The sequence below is a fragment of the Heptranchias perlo genome, chromosome 2 (genome assembly GCF_035084215.1).
Source record: "Heptranchias perlo isolate sHepPer1 chromosome 2, sHepPer1.hap1, whole genome shotgun sequence".
In the NCBI taxonomy this organism is placed as follows: domain Eukaryota; kingdom Metazoa; phylum Chordata; class Chondrichthyes; order Hexanchiformes; family Hexanchidae; genus Heptranchias; species Heptranchias perlo.
The window spans coordinates 162,500,019-162,525,833 of NC_090326.1; the positions used below are offsets into that span (position 1 = coordinate 162,500,019).

The window sequence follows — 25,815 nt, forward strand, 5'->3', positions numbered from 1 at the left end:
TCAGATAGTTCAACAAAACACAAGAGCAAAGTTTGAGCCATTTATAGCAGTCTTGAGTCTCGAGATCAGAATGCTACCTTGTAATCACACCCATGCAATGTTATTTTGATTGTTATAACATGCAGAGTTAAAGGGAGTAGTTCACTCCATTCTCTTCTTGTGAGCTCGATGTAGTTGGTGTTATGCAGGACGCCCTCACTATAGGAGTAACAACTGCGACACAATCACTGCAAGTTTATCAGGTGGCATGTCCTGCAATCAACCGTAGACCGCCACTTTGGTCTGTATTGTATATTCTTAATTGGAAGAATTATTTGTGGTATATGTCACAATCGTTTGAGCAACCGAAAGTAAAGATTTACAATTCAAAAGTATTAAACCAACAGCATCTGGAGTGAAATAACTGCAGGGTACGTTTACTAAAATGGCTTTTTCTCATATTCCGAAGCCAGTACTGGAGACTCTCTGAACGCCATCAATTAAAACTCAGCACTCCTTCAAACTCTATTGGAAGGCACTACTGGTCTTTAGCCTCACCTTAATTCAAACTCAACTTTTTCGAGATTTGTTAACTTTCCTTCTTTTGCAGTTCAGGCTCAGAACCAAAAACAAAACTCAGATGTGTTGCAGACTTCCAGCTTACAAGTGGGCACCGGATATATTTGCTGGTGTTGGCTCAGTGACAACAAAATGTGATCAAAACAATCTGAAGCTCTGCTTCCTGGTTTGTTGCACTGAAGATCTTGTGCAAGCGGGGACACATACGTGCACACACACTAGATTCGGAGTAGTGAACCAAGCATGTCAAAAATTGAGATTAACAGATTACAAAATTATACTCAGCTGGTGCAGCTCTGTTAGCACTGCAATTTTGTTTTCTATACAAATGCAAGTTCTTCCTTTCCTCTTAGATTTATCAATCAGAAATGCTGCTGACAGATTACAGATTTTTTTTTAAAAAGGGAACATGTTCTATAACTAACTGCCTTTCTTCTGCCATTGCTAGGTATGAGACAGCATCAAGCTTATAGGAGCTGAAGCACAGAACGCATTGCGAACGGAGTGGATTGTGAACAAAGAGGGAACTTGAAAATTTGGTGGGGGGGGGGGAAGGACAGTGAACAGAGAGGAGGAGCTCTGAGAGACCCGGAATAAAAGGATAGGTTAATATACATTAAGTAAATTAATAATAATCGAGTATCTAAAACAAGTTTAGGAAAAAAAGGTGTCTAAATATAATGGACGGGCAGCTGAGACCCATTACCTTCAATTCTTGCGCCATGTGGGAACTTCAGGATGTTTCATGTGTTTTGGAGGGCCACGTGTGCAGGAAACGCCTCCAGCTGCTCGAGCTCAAGCTGAGGGTTTCTGAGCTTATGGGGTGGCCGGAGTCACTGCAGAGCATAAGGGAGGCTGAAGGTATCCTGGATCGTACATTCCAGGAGGTGGTCACCCTGCAGCCATGGAGAGTTCAGGGCAGCAAGTGGGTGGCCATCCGAAGGGATAGGAAGAGGCAGGCAGTGCAGGAACCTCCTGGGTGGGTGCCACTCTCAAACCGGTATTCAGCATTGAATACCAATGAGGGTGACGACACCTCGAAGCAGTGCAGTCCTGAGTGTGCTACCATGGAGCAAAGGACTGCACAGTGAAGTGTAGAAATGCAGTGGTCATAGGGGATTCGACAGTCAGGGGGGGCAGACAGGCGTTTCTGTGACAGTCGACGTGAGTCCCGCACGGTGTGTTACCTCCCTGGTGCCAGGGTAAAGGACATCACGGAGAGGGGAGAGGGTGCAGAACATTCTGCCGGGGGGGGGGGGGAAGGGGAACAGCCGGAGGTCATGGTCCACGTGGGTACCAACTACATAGGAAAGAAAAGGGATGCGGTCCTGTGGCTAGAGTTTTAGGAGCTAGGGAGGAAATTAAAAAGCAGGACCTCAAAAAGGTAGTAATCTCTGGATTACTCCCAGTGTCACACGCTAATGAGTACAGAAATAGGAAAATAAGGCAGGTTAGAGACATTAACACTGGAGGCCTGGTGCAAGAGGGAGGGTTTCAGATTCTCGGGGCATTTGGACCAGTTCAGGGGCAGGAGGGGCCTGTTCAATTCGGACAGGTTGCACTTCAACAGAGCTGGGACCAATGTACTCACGGGGAGGTTCACTAGTGCTGTGGGGGAGGGTTTAAACTAATTTGGCAGGGATTTGGGCACCAGGATGTAGCATTAGAAAGGAGAAACAAGGTGCACAAAGGAATGGGAGAGATAGATAGCATTAGAGTAAGAAACAGTACAGCATTAGGTGGGATCAGACTGAGAGAACATGAGAAGGTCTAAGATAGGTTTACAGTGCACGTGTGTAAATGCAAAAAGCGTGGCAAATAAAGATGGACAAATAGCCACATGGGAATGTGAAGTCATGGCGATAACAGAGACCTGGCTCAAAAAAGGGCAGGGTTGGGTACTAAATATTTCTGAATACAAGGTGTTCAGGAAAGAGAGGGAAGGAGAAAAAAGGAGGGGGGGGGGTGTGGTGACAGTATTGATGAAGGAGAATATTGCAGTGCTGAAGAGAGAGCATGTCCTGGAGGGGTCAAGGACAGAATCTATTTGGTTAGAGTTAAGAAACAATAGAGGTGCCATTACACTACTGGGTGTATTCGATAGGCCACCAATTAGTAGAAAAGATATAGAGGAGCAAATTTGCTGGGCAATTACAGAGAGGTGCAAGAACTATAGAGTAGTGAAAATGGGGGACTTCAACTATCCTAATATAGACTGGGATAGTGACGAGGTAAAGGGCAAAGTGGGGGAGGAATTTCTGAAGTGTGTTCAAGAGAACTTTCTTGATACGGCCCAACGAGGAAGGAGACATTGCTGGTTCTGGGGAACAAAGTGGGTCAAGTGGAGCAAATGTCAGTGGGGAACATTCAGGGAACAGTGATCATAGTATCATAAGATTTAGATTAGTTATGGAAAAGGACAAAGAGCAATCTAGAGTAAAAAGACTTATTTGGGTTGAGAACTGATCTGGCCCGGGTAAATTGGAATCAAAGGTTGGCAGGCAAAGCTGTAATCGAACAATGGGCAGCCTTTAAAGAGATGGTTCGGGTACAGACTAGGCACATTCCCATGAGGGGCAACGGTAGGGCAACTAAAGCCAGAGCTCTCAGGATGACGAAAGAGATAGAGAGAGTAAGAAAAAGCAGAAAAGTTGGACCGATGTCAGGTTGATAATACAAGTGAGAATCAGGCTGAGTACAGAGGTGAATTGAAAAAGGAAATAAGAAGGGCAAAGAGCGAGTATGAGAATAGACTGGCAGCTAACATAAAAGGGAATCCTAAAGTCTTCTAGAAGCATGTAAATAGTAAATGGGTAGTAAGAGGAGTGGTGCCGATTAGCAACCAAAAAGATCTACGCATGGAGGCAGAGGGCATGGTTGAGGTACTAAATGAGTACTTTGCATCTGTCATTACCAAGGAAGAAGATGCTACGAAAGTCACAGTAAAAGGGGAGGTAGTTGAGATACTGGATGGACTAAAAATTGATAAAGAGGAGGTACTAGAAAGGCTGGCTATGCTTGAAGCGATAAGTCACGCGGTCCGGATGGGATGCATCCTAGGTTGCTGAGGGAAATAAGACCATAAGACCATAATAGATAGGAGCAGGAGTAGGCCATTCAGTCCCTCATTTCCATCTTAAACGGGCAACCCCTTAGTCTAAGACTATGGCCCCTAGTTTTAGATTCCCCCATGAGGGGTAACATCCTCTCAGCATCTACCCTATCGAGTCCCCTCAGAATCTTGTATGTTTCAATAAGGTCTCCTCTCATTCTTCTAAACTCCAATGAGTACAGACCCAACCTGTTCAATCTTTAAGGGTGGAAATAAGGGTGGAAATTGCAGAGGTGCTGGCCATAATCTTCCAATCCTCCTTAGATATGGGGGTGGTGCCAGAGGACTGGAGAATTGCAAATGTTATACCCTTGTTCAAAAAAGGGTGTAAGGATAAATCCGGCAAATACAGGCCAGTCAGTTTAACCTCGGTGGTGGGGAAGCTTTTGGAAACGATAATCCGGGACAAAATTAAGTCACTTGGACAAGCGTGGATTAATATAAAGGAAAACCAGCACGGATTTGTTAAAGGCAAATCTTGTTTAACTAACTTGATTGAGTTTTTTGATGAAGTAAAAGGAAGGGTTGATGAGGGTAATGCAGTTGATGTTGTGTATATGGACTTTCAAAAGATGTTTGATAATTGCCACAAAATAGGCTTGTCAGCAAAATTGAAGCCCATGGAATAAGAGGCGCAGTGGCTGCATGGATACGAAATTGGCTAAGTGACAGGAAACAGAGAGTAGTGGTGAACGGTTGTTTTTCAGACTGGAGGGAGGTGACAGTGGTGCACCCCAGGGGTCGGTACTAGGACCACTAATTTTTTTGATATAGATTAATGACTTGGACTTGGGTGTACAGGGCACAATTTCAAAATTAGCAGATGTCACAAAACTTGAAAGTCTAGTAAACAGTGGGGAGGATAGTGATAGACTTCAAGAGGACATAGACAGGCTGGTAGAATGGGTGGACACATGGCAGATGAAATTTAAAGCAGAGAAGTGCGAAGTGATACATTTTGGCAGGAAGAACGAGGAGAGGCAATATAAACTAAATGGTACAATTCTTAATGGGACGCAGGAACAGAGAGGCCTGGGGGTATACGTGCACAAATCTTTGAAGGTGGCAGGACAGGTTGAGAAAGCTGTTAAAAAAGCATATGGGATCCTGCAGCTTCATTTGTCATAATTTTCCAAAGCTCTACAGATTCAGGAATTGAGCCTTTAGATTGGATAATTGCAAATGTCACTTCATTATTTAAGAAGGGAGGGAGGAACCAGGAAATTACAGACCTGTCAATTTAATATCAATTGTGGGGAAGTTACTGGAAGAGATAGTATGATTGAAAACTGACAAGGCCCAGCTGATCAAAGAGTCAGCATGGGTGAAGGACAGGTCATATCTGACTAACCTGGTTCAATTTTTTTTTGAGAAGGTCACTAACATGGTGGATAAGAGAGTGTCTATGGATGTTGTCTATATGGACTTTCAAAGGGCATTTGATAAGGTTCCACACAAGAGAATACTAGCAAAAATGAGAGCACACGGAATTGGAGGTATCCTTGTGACATGGACTGGGAGGTAGGAGACAGAGTTGGGATAAAGGTAATGTACTCCGATTGGCGGGAAGTGACGTGTGGTGTTCCTCAAGGATCCTCAGCTTTTCGCCATATGAAGATGACACTAAGTTAAGAGGCACAGTAAGTTGTGTGGATGGGAGTAGGAAGTTACAAAGGGACATAGACAGACCAAGTGAGTGGGCAAAACTATGGCAGATCTGAGAAAGACAAATCAGAATATTTTCGCCGTGGAGAGACTATGAGCTGTGGAAGAGCGAAGGGATTTGGGTGTCCAGCTACACAAATCACTAAAAGCTAGTGCAGAGATACAAAGAGTAATCAAAAAAGCTAATGGAACATTGCCCTTTATCATAAGGGGGTTGAGGAAGTGATACTTCAGTTGTACAGAGCCTCGATCACACCCTATCTGGTGCACTGCTTTCTGTTTTGGGCACCGAACCTCAGGAAAGATGTACTGGCCTTGAAAGGGGTACAGTTAAGATTCACCAGAATGAAAGCAGGGCTTAAACGGGTTAAATTATGAGGAACGGTTGCATGAACTCATATTCCCTAGAGTTCAGATGGTTGAGGGTAATCTAATCGAGAGGTTTAAAATGATAAAGGGATTCAATAGGGTGGATACAGATAAACTGTTTCCTCTGGTGGGAACATCAAGAACAAGGAAGCATAAATAATCTTCAAATTAGAGCTAGACTATTTAGAAGTGAAATTGGGAAGTACTTGTTCACACAAAGGGTAATGAAAGTCCGGAACTTTCTCCTCCAAAAAACTGTGGATGCTGGGGGTCAACAAAAATTTGCGAGACGGAGATCAATCGATCAATTTATGTTGGGTAAGAGTATTAGTGGGAATGGAACAAAGGTGGATAAATATAGTTGAGGTACAGATCAGCCATGATCTACTTGAATAGCAGAGCAGGCTCAAAGGGCTGAATGGCCTCCTCCTATTCCTACATTCATACTACATAATCAGTGTACACAGTTAATACACTCTACCCACATTATAATGTTGTCCTTCGAAACCTGGCAATTTGAGATGTTTCTTTTCCTCTCCTCTTTTTAAGATTTCACTCATGGTGTAAGGGCAGAAAAACAACAACCCTGGCTTCCACAATTGCCATTTTAGGTGCACGATCGTAGGCCAAAGCTACATGCTATCCTATCAATTTTCTTCCCCTCCTCCTTCTGATGACTACACAATGAAGATCAAAATCTTGATACCAGGAAGAACACCCCTACTACTCCACTGCGCTGCACATTGGACTATCGCCTCTTGTTCTGTGCTAAGTTTTCAGATCTACAAATCAGCCTCACAATGAAGAGAGGAGAGAGGTGGGCAAATCAGGCAGAGTTCCCATTCCTGATCACTAGGTGGGCGGCTCATCTATTGGCACATGCATGTGTGGACACTGGACAAAGATAAGGATCTGGCTAAACTGTGATGCCCATGTGGTGAATAGCCTGTCAACGCTCAAAAGTCTAGATGCAAAACGAAAAGCATCAACAAGTTCAGCAGTACCTTCGATGAGATCCTGGAGGGCCGGTGATGCTTTTGGAATGATAATCCAACAAGATTTTGCATGAGAAAGGACAAGTAAAGCTATGTCATGCCCTCACACTTTTCTTAGCATCCAGCTCAGGAGCTTTACTGACACAGGTCCAGCAGCAGGTCACCTACCAGTGTTTATAGATGGAGAATAGTACGTGGCATGGAGAAAGAAGACTTGCATTTATACAGCGCCATTCACGACCTCAGGGCTTCCCAAAGCGCTTTACAGCCAACAAAGTACTTTTGAAGTGTAGTCACTGTTGTAAATGTAGGAAAGGCGGCAGCCAATTTGCACACAGCAAGATCCCACAAACAGCAAGATAATCTGTTTCAGTGATGTTGATTAAGGGATAATGTTCCCCATGACACTGGGAAGAACTGAAAGAAATTAAAAAATACTTTTAAAACTCATTAATGAACAATTCAGTAAACCTAAGAAGCTAGCCCCTCAGTCCTAACACCAGAAAGCAGTATATATTCTCAACATTTTAAGAGAGAACAGCAGGACTAGGTGTAATGAAAGTATTAGTCTGTTAACAGGAGGTGACCATTTCATTCACTGATTGTCTGTGGTGCACAATGCTCCTCAACCTTAGCCCAGATCACTCATTTAAAATAAATCATTTACAGTTAACATCTTTCATATAGCGTCACTCCGCTGTGGCTTCCAACCATGTTTAAACTCACTGCTGTGCTGTGAGCTGGATTTTTAAGTCAAATGTGTCCTGACATCGATTGCATTAATAAGGTAGACTGTTACTTTGTTCTGGAACATTGCTTGCCCCTATTGTTTTTTTTAAATACAGTCACATGGAGTAACCAGGCCTCCATTTGCTCATTTTGTTTCAACAGCTGGTCCTGGCACTATAGAAAATTACCTCAGAGCTGAGGCATTAACAGATTGGCACCATTTATGATTTTAAAAAAACCTGCCTGCACTTTCTACAAGAATGAATTTATAATATCAAAATTTACAAAACTTCAACATTGGACGAGTTTCCTGGGGCCAGTCACTTTAAAAAAAAAATGTAATCCTGCTGATTATTTGCCAAGATCAATTAAAAAAGAGAAAACCTAATACATCACATCCCTGGCCCACGATGATCTAAAGGAACACAAGATTAACTCCAGTTGGTATGTAAATCAATTCCACATGTACATACGTATGTCCTTCGAGCAGAGAAGGTTACAGGAAGATTTGAAAGAGGTGCTCAAAATTAAGAGGGGTTTTGATAGAGTAGATTGGGAGAAACTGTTTCCACTGGCAGGAGGGTCGGTAACCAGAGGATACAGATTTAAGATAATTGGCAAAAGAACCAGAGGGGAGATAAGAATTTTTTTTTACGCAGCAACTTGTGATCTGGAATGCACTGTCTGAAAGGGCGGTGAAAGCAGATTCAATAGTAACTTTCAAAAAGGGAATTGGATAAATACTTGAAGAGGAAAAATGTGTTGGGCTATAGGGAAAGCACAGAGGTTTGGGACTAATTGGATAGCTCTTTCAAAGAGCCGGCAGACACGATGGGCCTAATGGCCTCCTTCTGTGCTGTATCATTCTATGATTCTATAGAAAAGTGTTGTCAACCTATTTGGGGTGGGGGTGGTAAGACAGGGAAAGCACCACAACACTGGTGGAGACTTTGCCATGTCTGCAACCAATGAGATTTCAACATAAGCTGGATCTTCAGTCCTTGAATGGAGACAGCAAACCAACCCCCGACCGGGGGTCAGAAAAGAACCGACGGGGCAGGAGAGAGATTTGTACATGGAGCTGCTGAACACGCTAAAGAATTAGGCAGACCATACAGGCAGACCATACATACCTACAGTGAGGAATTTAACAGGCTTTCTCACTTGTTCAAATCCACATACAAAGGAGGGGTATAACGAAGTAGTGGAGAGTCGGAATGTGGGATTTAAATGAGCAGACCAGCTTTAACCGGCTAAAAGGTTTATGGCCCTGAGCCGTAAGATCAAGACAATAATGCTTACTGATGGCATGCCAGCTGCCCTGCAGACAGCGTCAACCAAATCCCTGTGTAAATTGGCCGGTGAGGTTTCCACAATCTGGGCACAATGGCTTGGGATTTTACCTCAGCTGCTTCTGACAGGGCAGGGAGTAACACCAGGAGATACACTCTATTACCCAATTTGTGAGCATACGACTGTCTAGAAATTGTGAATATTCTTGGTTCTATATACTCTGAAGGCTAAAGGCTTCATCAGAAGACTTGTGAAAATGATGGTGGTGAAAAAGCTCAAGTGCCGTGATCTCCTGAGATAAATGAAACTAACTCTGAACACAAAATGGGCAAGAATTGCAATATCCCTAAAACACTTGTAAAATCCTGGAACGCTTGACAATAAAACCAGGTTTATTCAGTCATCATTACTTGTGCTCTGATGATAGGGAATAATAGCCTCCTCCTCCTCTTCTATGTATATTACAAGCAGGGCCACAGAGTTCATGGAAAACAAACAAAAATCACAGAATGAAATCCCCAAAACACCAGAAATAATCCTGGAACCTGATGCAATTAAAACAGAATTTGACTTATTCCATCATTGTAAGCCAGTGGTTCTGTCAATGATGAATAAAGTTATGAAAAATGAATGAAGGGAATGGGGACTAGAACTAACTGGACTGCTTTTACAAAGAGCCGGCATGGGCTCAATGGGCCGAATGGCCTCCATCTGTGCTGTAAACATTCTATGATTCTAAGTTCATTGATTGTGCGGGCAGGAGTGCAACCTTTACTAATTGTACGAAATTTAGGAAAACACACACAAGAAAACAATTTACGCAGAACCTCAAGTGTATTGCCTAACACCTCCTCACATCCACTCAGCTACCAACGCTTTCTTCCACTCTGCAACATCGCCCCCTCCACCCCTAACTCCCCCTGCCATCACCAAAATCCTAGTTCATGCCTTTGCCACCCCCAGGCTTGATTTCTCTAAAACTCCCCTAGCTGGCCTTAACCAACCACTTAAGCTTTAAGTCACTGAAAACAAGGCAGGCTATGTCCTCACATCCGCCTCACCTCCATTCCTTTCAAGCACCAGTGGCTCCCCATGCCCCAGCAAGTTAATTTTAAAATTCTCATCCTCACTTTCAAATCCCACCCTACTTTAATGATCTCCTCACGTACCCTTTGCTCCTCTAACGCTGGGCTTTTTCTTGTTCCCCTCTCTCTACATTCTCCAATACTTCTTCAGCCACTACGTCCCTCCCCTCTAGAACTTGCTGCTTGGTTCACTCGGCCTTTCCACCCTCTGTCCCTGCTTTTAATCCTCCCCCCCCACCCTCAAAATGCTTCCCTTTGTCCATGCCTTTTGTCTCCCCAACCCTCTCCATTTACTCCTCTTTCTTAACATCCAATGTTTTGTCATCCTAATGTTAAGCACTTTGAGATACCTTCCTGTACATGAGATGCACTAGAGAAAACATGAAAAGCATCACAGAAACACAAGCTGTTATTTGTTCTAGGAAAAAAGAACATGATAATAATATGAGAAGTTCAACGAATTAAGGAGAATGTGATTTTAATTTTGTCATCCTATTGCTGTGAGGTGCAGGATGATAAAATTGGACTTGCTTCCTCCTTCTGGGGTGAAATTAGTCTACACAAGTCAATGGAGAAGAAAATCGGCCGTGCTGCTGATTCACTATTAGCTGTTTCGCGCTACTTACGTAGATTAATTTCACTCCCTCTATCTTTTACATAAAACTTATAAGCGTGTCCATCAAGTTTTGTCAACTTCCAAGAATAATTAGCTCCTAACTGACTTCAACACCTGCTTTGGCCAGTTCCCCAAAGAGAGTACCTAAATAGTGACCTTAAATAACAGGCTAGTCCATCAGTCGGATCTCATAACCATGCTCCAGGCCCAGACTACCTGTGTGCAAAGCCACAGGAGATCGGCTACAGATTGTAAACAATAATATTGTGCTAGTCTTTTTGGCTCCCCTCCTGTACTCTGAGAACAGAGTCAGGCAACCTTCCAGGTTTCTGAGAATACCTCTCAAAACAGCAATGATTCCTGTCTCAAGGGTGGCTGGATTCAGCTTGGAGACTCCTTCCACACAGTACAGCCAAATAAACAAACTGGGGAAATATCAGAAGTGCTATCTTTGCCCCCTGTACTTCATGTTGTAGGGAGTGCGGACACACAATGGAGCTCGTCTTCAAAATGATTTGCAAATTTAAACTAATATTGATCTCATTAAATTTTGACTAGACACAAAATGGCTAAGTTGAGGTTCTGATCAGAGAAGTCTTTCACAGTAAGTTATAGAACGCTTAAACAGCATCACCAAAGGCAAGATGGTGATATTGAACTTGAGCTGAAAGGTACTCAACTGTATGCAAAGAAAGCACTCTAATTGAACACATTGGTAGAGAGAGTGGAGCAGAGCATTATATAGTGCAGCTATTTAAAACGCATTCCGAGCTGCAAGGATTAAAACCCTGATACAATACACAGGATATTTGTATAGAAGCACCACATCACTCCGTAAACTCACATTTCTCTTCCTGTATTCAAATATAACCTAAACTTCTGAATTTGCAAATAATCCTATAAAAGGGGGCTCTCTGTACAGTTACAATGGTAAATCTCAATTCCCTTGTTAAAATATTTTGTGTTTTGAAACAGTGTCACAGGTAACCTCTGAACAGGCATATCGTCTAGAATTCCCCCTTTTCAGAGACATTGTAAAAGGGGAGTGCCATCCACTCACCACTGCCTCCCTCATTATGTCTGCTCCAACTGGCTGGTTCAAAGCACAGAACACAGGAAGAGGAGAAGGCATGGACACCAAAAATATACAAATCTTCCTTTTCATATACAACATTTAAGATTATCAAAGCAATTCAGATGAAAGCAGTTCCCGTTTAAATAATCAGTCTGCAACAAAATGCAAGTTTCTTTGACTTTGCAAAGCAACTTATTATAAGTAATTAGTAGCAAGATTATTATAATCAAGGAATCCAAAAAGAGCTGCCTGCTGAATATACGACAAAATCCTGCATTCCTCAACAGATTGAAAGCACCACCAGCTAAGTTCTTCAATGGCCTCCCTTTAATTTGTTTCTGTCAGTGAATATACCAGCTTTATACTGCACTGGCACTTATGGAATGGAGAGGGAAGATGTTCTATCTGACCAGAGAAACTCTATCCCCTATTCCAATGTAGCACGCTCAGTGAGATTTATATTTCAAATAAAAATTGCTCCTTAACAGCAGAACGTGCACAGAGTGCAGGAATACAAGTTTACTATTGCCGCTAGGATTACATATGTACGAAACAGTTAAATCAGGGGGACCTAATAGAGGTCTTTAAAATTATGAAGGTGTTTGATAGGGTAAACTTAAAGAAGATGTTTCCACTTGTGGAGGAATCCAAAACTAGGGGTCATAAATATAAGATAGTCATTAATAAATTTAACATGGAATTCAGGAGAAACTTCTTTACTCAGAGAGTGATTAGAATGTGGAACTTGCTATCACATGGAGTAGTTGAGGCGAATAGCATAGCTGCATTTAAGGGGAAGCTAGACAAGTATGAGGGAGAAAGGAATAGGGTTGATAGGGTTAGATGAAGTAGGCTCATGTGGAGCATAAACATGGCATAGACCAGTTGGGCCAAATGGCCTGTTTCTGTGCTGTAAATTCTATGTAATTCTATGTAATGCTTTGAAGTTTTTTTTTCAAAAAAAATTACTTGAAATATACATGCTGCATTTGCAAAATGAGTTAACCCCGCAAACTGTTGTCCAGATCTGAAGACTAAAATACTCAAATCTAATTATCTTCTGGTTTCAAGCGCCATCCTTTGCCTTCCTAGTTAGTTGTCTTCAAATGAATATATTATACTACTTGAATGTATTCTTGATGTGGAGATGCCGGTGATGGACTGGGGTTGACAATTGTAAACAATTTTACAACACCAAGTTATAGTCCAGCAATTTTATTTTAAATTCACAAGCTTTCGGAGACTTCCTCCTTCCTCAGGTAAATTTACCTGAGGAAGGAGGAAGTCTCCGAAAGCTTGTGAATTTAAAATAAAATTGCTGGACTATAACTGAATGTATTCTGTCATCATTCAAAGATGAAAGACATTACCTGGAAGCAAATACCAGCAAAAGTTGTACGTCTTATGTAAACAGATTTTGTGAGCATTTCTTGAAAAATTTAAGTTGATATGTGGTCACAAATGTTAGCAGACTACATTTTTTCCCCTTTTTGCGAAGGGCATTAACCCTTCCCCTTTTCTGTTATTTCCTTCCCTTCCCTACTCCACATATCCTCCCTCCTCCACAGCGCTCTGCCAGCGCCACTCTGCACCAGTCACAGTAACAATAGTGCTTTTAACGTTGAAAAACGTCCCAAGGTGCTTCACAGGAGTGTAATCAGACAAAAATTGACAGAGTCAAAAGAGATGACATTAGGACAGGTGACCAAACGCTTGATCAAAGAGGTAGGTTTTAAGCAGCGTCTTAAAGGAGAGAAAGAGGGGCGAGCCGGGAAGGTTTAGGGAGGGAATTCCAGAGCTTATGGCCTAGACAGCTGAAGGCACAGCCACCAATGGCGGGGCGAAGGAAGTGGGGGTTGCACAAGAGGCCACAGTTGGAGGAACACAGAGTTCTCAGAGGGAGGGGTGAGGCCAAACATTTTATTCTAAGCAGAACGAGCGAGGAGAGAACTTGTATGTGGGAAGTTCTCATTCTCACAGAGTGACAAAAGAACATAATGGATGATCAAGAAAAGGCCTTTCAGTCCATCCAGCTTGCTGCACTGTTGACATCAATTCCCCTCCACTTCACCCCCTCGCCCAGTTTGCAAAACACAAGACCTTCATCCAGGTTACTCTGCCATCAGCTGAAATAAATCACAACATTGCTCCAAATTGGCAATTCAAAATTTAAAAACACATATTTACAAGTAAACAGAATACTGTATCTTCAAGCAATTGATATGACCCACATTTCACTCACGCAGTTCTGCCTCCGTTACACATTGTTGCTCATTAGTTAACGTAAAGAGGCATGGGTTTGGGTTAGGGGAAACTGTTGGATTGGGGTTAGGGGAAATCATTGAAGCAGAATATGGATGACAGAACAAGCAGGATAGGGAATCTTATGTTGTCAGCCTCCCTGGTAGAAAATCTAAACATTAAAAAATTAGAAAGATAGATAATTTTAGACATAGGAACAGGAGTAGCCAACTCAGCCCCTCGAGCCTGTTCTGCTATTGAGGTACCGATTTACCCACCTTTGATCCATATCCCTTGATACCCTTACTTAACAAAAATCACTTTGAGCATGCAACACAAGTGAGAAGTTAAGAGGGCATTATAAACTGTGAGATCAAAACTACAGCCAAGTTCACATGATATTTATAGAGGCCCAAAATTCTTAATCCTTCAGACTCACGTTATGTAAACAAGGCATCCATCCTGTATTTATCACAAGTCTTTTACTTGGCTGATGTTGGAGTGGGGCACAAATTCTGCCGAACATGCCAGTTAAATACACTGCAACAGCAACTGTCAATATGAGAAGCAATCTTATGGCAATATTACACCATTCACTCCAGGATATTGAACTTTTTATTGAAAACTGAGTTATTGCCAGCCTTTCATGTGTACAGACTGAACACAAGTTATTTTCATTCACATTAAATAAGTTAAGACTTTGGAAGGTGTCACAGGACAGGTGTATCTCACAATTTGCTACTACCTAAGAGATATAAATTCAGGGTGCTTTAATGAGCTTGCAACAGTATCACCACAATTCCCACAAGTGGACCTCGTATCCCATACAAAGCGGAGTGCTTTTCTGCCCCTGCAGAGAACTCCTACCTTTTGGGACTCTCACAATCCCAGATCAGTGGTGGTTAATGCACTTTATTTCTCTCCAAACCAATCCAGAAGACTATTTTACCACACTCATGCTGGGTTTAGAATCCAAATTAATGAACTTAGATTTATTTACAGAAATTAAACCAGGACAAATGCAGAATAGCACAACCTTATGTGAAATGACAGAAGCAAGTGACCAATCCTTAAAAACTACACTCTGTCCTGACAACAGAGAATCCAGCGATAGTCTGTAACACACACCAGCGCTCACTTTCAGTTCTGTTTCACCCAAGACCAGCCTGTTTCCCACTCTTTTGTGCTTCAGTCTGACTCTGGAGCCCAGCACATCAGAGGCTTAAAACATACCGTTCGCCTTTGAAATTCATGGACTCCACAGCAAATTCCAGGTAGATATAAAATAATGCATTTTTTAAAAAGTTAAGAGCCATTTCCAGTTTGAATGATCCGCAGGAGGGAGTTGTTCACACCTCCATAGGATAGTTTCCTGGTTTTATTAACACATTAATTAATGCTGTATGAGGATTGAAGACAAAAGCCACCTTTCTGGAAGCCAGACACACTGGAGCCAGGCAGCCATCTCAGACCTTCCCCAGCCTCAGCTTTACATTTATACATGATGTGGAGATGCCGGTGATGGACTGGGGTGGACAAATGTAAGGAATCTTACAACACCAGGTTATAGTCCAGCAGTTTTATTTTAAAATCACAAGCTTTCGGAAATTATCTCCTTCGTCACTCACCTGACGAAGGAGATAATCTCCGAAAACTAGTGATTTTAAAATAAAATTGTTGGACTATAACCTGGTGTTGTAAGATTCCTTACATTACATTTATACAGCCAACAACAAATTCATATATATTCATACATACAAAGCGAGTTCTGCCTCTATAAAGCACTGAAACACTGAAAACACCAGGGGATGTCACAGAAGGTTTACAGAGCAGTAATCTAACTGAGCAATTCAGTTGATGCGGTGTGCACGCCAAGTTGAAAACAGGTTCCAGGTCTTGGCGCATATATAGATAGGCCTTCACACATGAGTATTAACAGTCTGTCACTGACTATAAGTTCGTGTAGATAATAGTCTATGCACAATTACAATGAAGACCTGACATTTGCACGTTAGTATGCAAAGAATTCAAACCTGGGCATCATCACAAGTTAATCTAATCCTAGGAATTCAGATTGTAAATCTTAAACTCACTCATGATCCTCAACTGAACCCCAAGATTACATTACAGTTCTGATGAAAGGTCATCGACCTGAAACGTTAACTCGGTTTCTCTCTCCACAGATGCTGCCTGACCTGCTGAGTGTTTCCAGCATTTTCTGTTTTTATCCCAAGATTACATTACCGCTTTGGAATGATTCCAATTAACATATTATATTCCACATCGCAACACAGGAGGACATTCACGTTGCAAGATGTGATCATTTTGCTGTAAATGGCAATATAGTTATCAGGAAATTTCTCTGGCACTTTCTACTGTTTAACAGCAATAGGTCATCTGGTGACAGTGAGGACGTCTCCATGTTGGGCATCAACGATTTACAGTGATGTAATAGCACTGACAGATTGGAGCATTTTTATTTTTTAATTAGTCTACAAGTGTCAGACAAAGTGTTCTTTTCAAGTTGGATTGGTTTTAGTACCATGATAAAACATCCACTGTAAAATTGTTCTCAAAAAACTAGTTACATGTATGTGTGACGGTCAACCAACAATGTTGCACTGTATATTTCACAATTTCTCGTACACGTACTGCTGAAAACTCAAGGGAATTCTCTTATGTACAAAATAGCACGTAAACATTCATATCACTGCTTAAATCGTGGTCCAATATTTGCTGGATTATTACTATGTGGACTTCTCATTCCGAAGCAAATCAAAAACAACACGACTGGCACAAGCTGAGAGTGCCAAGGCCGCGCAGCCAAAATACTTGTGAAAATATCAAACAGCACAACACTGCACATACCACGTCAACCTTGTAATTCAAGACGCATTTAATCTTTACAAAGGATATGTTCCTCTTTCAAATTAAAAAAAAGCGCCAAGCTAAAAGTATGCACAAAGGGAACCATTTAGAAAGTTAACCGAAGCCAGACAGCATTAACCTCCAGTTTCCTATCACAAGACCTTGCTAAGCAAAGAAAGAAAGGAAAGCACTCCATGGCATAGGTAATGGAAAGGTACTGCAAAAAAGTCTGTAGCCTGTGTTTTTTTGAAAAAATTAAGTATAAAGTAGCACCAGAGCCTAGTGTGTAAAAGAAACAAACTGGTATATATACTTTCTGCTACATGCTTCATAAATCCTGTAGGTTGGACAAAGTCATGAGTGGAGTTACGGTCGACCTGATGAGTGCAGATATTAATCGTATTGCACTGCTGCCCTGTGACAAGCTCCCTTGTTTTCAGCCACACATTTACATCAATTTTAAAAGCTACATTTTTGTTGTTATTATAATAGCAGCACAATTGTGGAAATACAAACAGTACTGCCACTGATTCCAGACCACACATGTTTAAGTACTTGTCTGGAACTAAAATTCCCAATTTTTTTTTAAAACCTCCCTCCTGGGACTGATGAATGTAATGGAAATTCCTGGAATTGCTACATAAGGAAGTAGTTATGTATGGTAACAAAACAAGCCACACAAAACTTAAAATTCACAAACAAAAAAAAATTGTGAAGTACTTTTGACAAATATGTTTTACTGGGATCCGTCTCAAGTCTATGGAAGGGGGCGGTTCCCTCTCATGCTTCTTCATACTCTTCAGATTTCTCAGTATCAGATCAAGAAAATTGTTATTTAGAATGCTTCCCAAAAAAAATGCCCTATTTTCGACCAAAACTTCCTTCTGAAGCAAAACCTCTCTGCACAATCAATAAGCAAGTGGCCATTTGCTGTAGTATAATATACTCAAACTTCATCTATAATGTTCCATTCCCTCCAAAAAAAGATGCACTAGATCCTAGTTTGAAACCACAGACATTTAATCTTTTTTAAAAAAGAAAATGTTGTTGCTAATATGAACCATGAGCATTGTTAATTTTTTTTTACTGATCCAACTTGTCCACCAAATCCAGAATGCTGTCTCTCTCTAAATCAAAAACAAATGCATATTTTCCCTTCCTGCCCAAGGTGCAAAACCATCAAGTAGTTGCACTGGGTCAGAGGAAAGACTATTTCCACAATCTCTTTTTTAACTTTTTTTTGGGAGCTATTTTCTTGTGTGGAAGATAGCAAAACAGACAGGGGCAGGGAAAGCCCACACCAAAACATTGCTAAATGCTGACAAACTCACCCCCCACACCACTTTATTTTTCTTGTTGTAGCATGGTGGCTTTCAGAGCAATGGGGTCTAAACATCATTAATTCATAATTCCTGGCACTTAAAACAAAGATATTATTCTTACCTTTGGCACCCCCCCTCCCCAAGTACAAAATCTGAAAAATCAACATTTTCATTTTAGGGAGGGGGAGGGAGCATGCAGAACAGAGTAAAGGGAAAGAGGTCTCCACTGTCTCTCTCTACTACGATTCATTTATGTATCTGTCTTAATTTTTTCCTCTTACTTTTCACCAAACAAGAACTGTGCAAACAAAATGATCACTTTCAGCCAGTATGAAGGGGGAGGGAAAAAAAACAAAACTGAAGAAAGTGGAACCTCTTTCTCTATGAAGGATTATTTTTATAAGTCACATTTTGATTTATTTTTTGCTTTTCTAGAGATATTTAAAAAAAAACAATTCAAACCAGCATTTCCATTTCTAAAGACAAAAAGGAAAAATATCTAAAGCTTGGATAGACCAAAACAACATTGGTCTCCACTTTTCAAACTCAGGAATCCTCTCTTCTCTCCCCCCCCCCCCTTAAATTCCACACCCTTCACATTATTCGTCTATTCATTTTTAAATATATATTAAAAAGATGTCCATTTCCTTACCTTTTTCCTGGGACGATGAAATAATCTCATCCTCTTTGCTGACCTGCGTTATAATGGACGTGCTGTCCATCGAACAAACCCTTTCTGCTTTCGGCCGTCGGGCCCTCCTCGATTTCCTTCAGAAAAAAATGCACCGAAAACAAACCCCCCTCCCCCCCACCCCCAGAAGAAAAAAAATATATATATTTATATATATTTACGCCACAGGGATGAGGGGGGGGGGGAATTTAAATACTTTTTTTAAAAAAAATAATGCAGAAAATATATATTTCCCTGCAACTTTTTCCCTCCCTCCCCCACAAAAAAATATATATTTTTTTTAGTCAGTCGACCATTTATATTAATGTTTATATATTTTTTAAAAATCAAAAAATAACCGACTTTCTCTTCCCCCCTCGGCCCGGAGAGAGGAAGAAGCGGAGCTGTCCGGTGAGTGCTGAGAGATTTCAAACCAAATCTATACACACACACACAATGTCCCCTTTTTTTTCTCTCTCTTTCAATCCTGGTTGTAAAAAAATGTTCCTGGATCTCCAAAGCCTTGTTGTTAAGTTGTGTGGGGTTTTTTTTTTTATCCTCTCTTTTTCTCTCTGGCTTCCGTCGTCTCTTCTCTCTGTTGGGTTTTCTTGTCAAACGTCGTCGTTTGGTCTCCAATATGGAGGAGCTCGAACTTCTCTCGGATTCAAAAACAACAAGAAAATGTGCGCCGTCTGTTTCAAGAAACCCTCCTCACTTTTTTTTTCTCTCTCGTTCCCTTCCTTTCCTCTTCTGCTTTTTTTTCTTCTCCTTTACTACTTTCTTTCTTTCTTCCCTCCTCCTCCTCCTCCTCCCTTCTTCCTTCCTCTCAACTTCCGAGCTTTGGAGGGAGGGGGTTATTTTTTTTCCCCCCCCTGCAGAATGAGCGCGAGTTGGATTATAGAAAGCAACAACAGCACCAAATCAAACAAACAAACAAAAAAAATTATAATAATTCAGTCGGAAAGAAATCCGAGCTTAATGCCGTGCACAAGAGTGCCCCACACTGCACACACAAAAACAGCCTCCACTCCGCCTCCTCTCAACTCGGCCACTCTGTAGCTGCCAGAATTAAAATAAAGTGTGGCAAGCCACATATCACAAAGAGAGACACATTGTGCAAAGAGGAGGTTATGGCATAGCCAACATCACCCTATCCAAATCTCCTGGAATTGCAGAATGCCTGCGATAATATATATATATACATTTGTAAAAGCAGCTTGGAGCTGTAGATTAGGGTCTATTTATTTATTTTGGGTAGGGGGTTGGTGGTTAACACAGCACAGAGGTTCCCTAATCCTCCGAGTGGCACTTTTTGGACATTTTTTAAAAAGAGGTGTCCCTCTTATAATAAAATTTGTTCATAAAGTAGTCCTAAGTGTTGAATTTAATCTATCCCCTCCTCACCCCCCCCCCCAAAAAAAAACAATTGCCTGAATACCAGAATCACAACTGGCCTGGTCAAACCACAAGCAAAAGGGGAGATGTAAGGCACAAGTTCATGTCTGCAATCCCCCCACCCCCTCAAGGTGAGGTCACAGTTTCAGCAGTACTGTCCGGAAGAGGTTGGTAAGTGGGTTTCAAATACTATCCCCATTAAAAAAAAATCAAGGAGCACACTCTTCATCCCAGATGAGCAGTAAACTGTTAAGTAACAGTGTATACATCTAGAACCATGTCTCCAGCCCCATCCTGTCAATTGGGGGGTGGGTGGGTAGGGTAGCTGAAATGGGGTAGATAAGGCAGTTGATTAACTAGCCTGTGATTATCCCAAATGTAACTATCTGTGTCATAGTAGGTACAGCACAGGAGGAGGCCATTCGGCCCATCGTGCCTATGCTGGCACTTTGAAAGAGCTATCCAATTAGTCCCATTCCCCTGCTTTTTCCCCATAACCCATAAATTTTTTCCCTTCAAGTGTTTATTTAATTCCCATTTGAAAGTTACTATTGAATCTGCTTCCACCACCCTTTCAGGCAATGCATTCCAGATCATTACAACTCGCTGTGTAAAGAAATCATTACAACTCGCTGTGTAAAGAATAATGGTATTCTTTTTTTTACTCTCACCACTGCTGCACCCCTTAAACTGCCTCCATCCCTAGCGAGCCTATAATGCAGTCAATGCTGTGTGAATTTGTTAGGGATGGGGCTGCAGATAAATGGTAAAATGATACCAACAATTTGTATTTATATTAACACTTTTAACATGGCAAAACATCCCATGTTACAGTAATCGGAAGTCAGATCTGAGCGGGAGGGGGAAGTGAACTAGGTGCAATCAAAAGTTTTAAGGAAGATTTTGAAGATGGCGAAAGATGTAGCAAGATGAGTGGTTTCAGGAAGGGAATTCCGGAGTGTGGGGCCTAATGACTGAATGCTCTGCCACCAATGGTAGCAGAGGGGGTAATGCACAGTAGACCAATGTTAGTGGAACTGAGGGTACAGGCAGGAACATACAGCTTGTGGACGTTACAATGTAGGGGAGGGGCAAGGCTTGAAGAGACTGAAGATTTTGAAGTCAATGCTCTGGGGATAGGGAGTTGGCAAATTCAAGGGTAACAGATGAGCAGGACTTTTGTGGATAGTATTTTAAAATTGGAAGATTTTAAAATTCTCATCCTTGTGTTCAAATTCCTCAATGGCCTCATCCCTCCCTATCTCTGTAACCTCCTCCACACTACAACCCTCCAAGATCTCTGCAGTCCTCCAATTCTCACCTCTTGCACATCCCCGATTTCCTTTGCTCCACCATTGGCGGCCGTGCCTTCAGCTGCTTAGGCCCTAAGCTCTTGAATTCCTTCCCTAAACCTCTCCGCCTCTCTATCTCTCTCCTCCTTTAAGTCGCTCTTTAAAACCTACCTCTTTGACCGAGCTTTTGGTCACCTGTCCTAATACCTGTTAATGTGGCTCGATGTCAAATTTTATCTGATATCGCTCTTGTGAAGCACCTTGGGACGTTTTACTACATTAAAGGCGCTATATAAATGCAACTTGTTGTTGTTGTAGAGTTCTGGATAAGTTGTACTTTGTGTTGGGAGAAACGCGGGAGGCCAGCGAGGGGGACATTGGAGAAATCAAGAAATCAAGGTGGCATAAGTATGGATGAGAGATTGAGGGTGAATCAGAGTAGAGACAGGTAATGTTTCAGAGGAGGAAATGGGCACTACTGGTGATGGACTTGATGTGAGCTTTGACGATCAGCTCAGGATCGAGCAGGACGCAGTTATTCGGCAGTTGAACTTGAACATAGGCATCCAGGGAAGGGGAGGAGATCCATGTTAGTGTGCAAAGTATCTAGTGGGAGAAAAAGCAGGATGGCTTCAGTCTTGCCAATGTTGAGCTGCAAAACAATCTGGCTCATCCACAGCTAGATATCAAACAAGCAAAATGATGATTGTGGATTCAAGAATAAAGGAACTTTCATTTATGTAGCATGTTATCACATCCCCAAGATGTCCCAAAGCACTTGTGCAGCCAATGATCTAGTTTTGAAGTATGGGTCACTGTTGTTACATAGGTAAACTCAGCAAGTAATTTGCACACACCAAAGTCTCACAATAAAATAAATGACCAGGTAATCTGTACAGATATCAGCAAATATGTAGGCAAATTTCTGAGAAGTGCAGAAACAATAGGGCAGTAATCGTAGGGGATTTCAACTACCCTAATATTAACTGGGATACAAACAGTGCAAAAGGTATAGAGGCACAGAATTCTTAAATTGCATTCAGGAGAACATTTTTAGCCAGTACGTAGCAAGCCCAACAAGACGGGGCAGTTCTGGATTTAGTTTTAGGGAATGAAGCTGGGCAGGTGGAAGGAGTATCAGTGGAAGAGCATTTTGCTGGTAGTGATCATAATTCAGTTAGATTTAGCTTAATTATGGAAAACGACAAAGATAGAACAGGAGTAAAAGTTCTAAATTGGGGAAAGGCCAATTTTACTAAGCTGCGAAGTGATTTAGCAAAAGTGGACTGGGAACAGCTACTTGAAGGTAAATCAGTGTCAGAGCAGTGGGAGGCATTCAAGGGGTTCAGAGTAAAATGTTCCCACAAAGAAAAAGGGTGGGACTGCCAAATCTAGAGCCCCCTGGACAACTAGGAGCTTACAGGGTAAAATAAGGCAAAAAAGGGAAGCTTATATCAGATACCGAGAGCTCAATATTGCAGAAAGCCTAGAGGAGTATAGAAAGTGGAGGGGTGAAATTAAAAAGGAAATTAGAAAAGCAAAGAGAGGGCATGAAAAAATACTGGCAAGTAAAATTTTTAAAAACCCCAAAATGTTTTATAAATACATAAAGAGCAAGAGGATAACTAAGGAAAGAGTAGGGCCTATTAGAGACCAAAAAGGAAGATGTGGGTATGGTTCTTAATGAAAACTTTGCATCTGTCTTCACAAAAGAGGGGGACAAGGCAGAGATTGTAGTTAAGGAGGAAGAATGTGAAATATTGGATGGGATAAACATAGTGAGAGAGGAAGTATTAAGGGGATTAGCATCTTTGAAAGTAGATAAATCGCCAGGCCTCGATGAAATGTATCCCAGCCTGTTAAGAGAAGCAAGGGAAGAAATAGCAGAGGCTCTGACCATCATTTTCCAATCCTCCCTGGCTACAGACGTGGTGCCAGAGAATTGGAGGACTGCTAACATCGTACCGGGAGAAAGAGATAGAGATTATAGGCCAGTCAGTCTAACCTCGGTGGTGGGCAAATTATTGGAATCGATTCTGAGGGACAGAATAAATCATCATTTAAAAAGTCACGGGTTAATCAAGGACAGTCAGCATGGATTTGTTAAGGGAAAGTTGTGACTGACTAACTTGATTGAATTTTTTGAGGAGGTAACAAGGAGGGTCGATGAGGGTAACGCGTTTGGTGTAGTGTACATGGATTTTAGCAAGGCTTTTAACAAGGTCCCACAAGGCAGACTGGTCAAACAAGTAGAAGCCCATGAGATCCAAGGGAATGTGGCAAGTTGGATCCAAAATTGGTTCAGTGGCAGGAAGCAAAGGGTAATGGTTGACGGGTGTTTTTGTGACTGGAAGGCTGTTTCCAGTGGGATCCCACAAGGCTCAGTAGTAGGTCCCTTGCTTTTTGTGGTATATATTAATGATTTGGACTTAAATGGGGGGGCTTGATCAAAATGTTTGCAGATGATACAAAAATTGGCCGTGTGGTTGATAGTGAGGAGGAAAGCTGTAGACTGCAGGAAGGTATCAATGGACTGGTCAGGTGGGCAGAAAAGTGGCAAATGGAATTCAATCCAGAGAAGTGTGAGGTAATGCATTTGGGGAGGGCAATCAAGGCAAGGGAGTACACAATAAATGGGAGGATACTGAGAGATGTTGAGGAACAAAGGGACCTTGGAGTGCATATCCACAGATCCCTGAAGGTAGCAGGACAGATAGATAAGATGGTTAAAAAGACACAGGGGATACTTTCCTTTATTAGCCGAGGCATAGAATATAAGAGCAGGGAGGTTATGCTAAAACTGTATAAAACATTGGTTAGGCCACAGCTTGAGTACTGCCTACAGTTCTGGTTGCCACATTACAGGAAAGATGTAATTGCACTAGAGAAGGTACAAAGGAGATATACGAGGATGTTGCCAGAGCTGGAGAATTTTAGCAATGAGAAAAGATTGGATAGGCTGGGGTTGTTTTCTTTGGAACAAAGGAGGCTGAGGGGAGATTTAATTGAGGTATATAAAATTATGACAGGACTAGATAGAGTGGATAGAGAGGATCTATTTCCCTTAGCAGCGGGGTCAGTGACCAGGGGGCATAGATTTAAAATAATTGGTAGAAGGATTAGAGGGGAGCTGAGGAGAAATGTTTTCACCCAGAGGGTGATGGGGGTCTGGAACTCACTGCCTGAAAGGGTGGTAGAGGCAGAAACCCTCAACTCATTTAAAAAGTACTTGGACGAGCACTTGAAGTGCTGTAACCTATAGGGCTACGGACCAAGTGCTGGAAAGTGGGATTAAGCTGGATTGCTCTTTTTCAGCCGGCACGAACACGATGGGCCTATTGGCCTCCTTCTGTGCCATAACTTTCTATGATTCTATGAATCTGTTTTTAGTGGTGTTGATAGAGGGATGAATGTTGACCAGGACACCTGGAGAACCCCTTGTTCTTCTTCAAATAGTGCCATAGGATCTTTTATGTCCACCTGAACAGATGATCCCTCAGTTTAACATCTCATCTGAAAGACAGCACCTCAGACAATGCAACACTCCCTCAGCTGAATTGTTAGCCTAGAACCTGTGCTTAAGTCCTGGAGTGGGGCTTCAACCCACAACATTAAGTTCAAAGTAACTTTCACTTGAGCCAAGTTGACACTCAAGGGTGACAGTGGAGAAGAAATGCTGGGTTACATTGCCGTATATATAAAAGCTCAAACCATGCTTGCAGATAATGTTGCACCAGATGTGACCAAGCACTGTGCACATCTTGTCTACATTCAAAATGCCAGGCCTCCCTTTTGCTTCTGAACTCCAGTCCAGACTAATGGAGCTCAAAGTGTCTACTCTCTTCTAGCTACAAGGGTCAATTCACATATTACAAAGAAAGAGGTAGAGAACAGGCTCTCTCGATAGCTCATCAAGTTTCCGCAGTGTGAAGCTGAGCTATACAAAGCAGTAAGGTCCCAAGTTTAATCTCAATTCATTTCATTACAGACATAGAATTGCATAAAATCTACAGGACAGAAACAGGCCATTCAACCCAACTGGTCTATGCCAGTTTTTATACTGCATGCAAATCTCCTAATCTAATTACCTCTTCCCACCCTTTCCCTCATATTCCTCTATTTCCTTCTCCCTCATAGAGGAAAGGAAAGGACTTGCATTTATAAAGTGCCTTTCACAACCTCTGGATTTCCCAAATCGCTTTAGAGCCATTGAAGTACTTTTCTAAAAAATGCAGTCACTGTTGTATTGTCGGGAAATGTGGCAGTCAATCTGTGCACAGCTAGATCCCACAAACAGCAATGAGATAATGACCAGATAATCTGTTTTTAGTGAGGCTGGTTGAGGGATAAATATTGGCTGGGCCGGGGAGAACTTCCGTACTCTTCTTCATAAAGTACCATGAGAGGTGAGCTCAGACGAGGCAATGGTACTTACCCCTAGGTTAGGAGAGGTAAATTAGCTAGTGTTCCTACTCATGTTTGCTATCCAGTGAACCTTGTTGAAAGTGCGTTGTCTGTGGATGTCAGGGG

At 41.9% G+C, this 25,815-nt stretch overlaps 1 protein-coding gene and 1 long non-coding RNA gene across 5 annotated transcripts in view; one reads left to right on the forward strand and one right to left on the reverse strand.

The window, feature by feature from the left end:
* Nucleotides 1–19,594, reverse strand: part of ctdspla (CTD (carboxy-terminal domain, RNA polymerase II, polypeptide A) small phosphatase-like a) — a 169,462-nt gene extending 149,868 nt beyond the window's left edge. For 2 of the 4 annotated variants that reach the window (XM_067968399.1, XM_067968373.1), the window contains exon 1: nt 18,581–19,594. In XM_067968399.1, the coding sequence (XP_067824500.1) occupies nt 18,581–18,650 (70 nt within the window). In that variant the 5' untranslated portion in view covers nt 18,651–19,594. Of the gene's footprint in view, nt 1–6,867; nt 7,004–18,580 lie in introns of those variants that run through there. The other 2 variants (XM_067968390.1, XM_067968382.1) reach the window with 2 other exon arrangements.
* LOC137299568 (uncharacterized) overlaps nt 18,927–25,815 on the forward strand; it is a 92,958-nt gene continuing 86,069 nt past the window's right edge. The window contains exon 1 of the long non-coding RNA XR_010957925.1: nt 18,927–19,009. This is a non-coding gene — a long non-coding RNA (uncharacterized lncRNA). The remainder of the gene's footprint in view (nt 19,010–25,815) is intronic.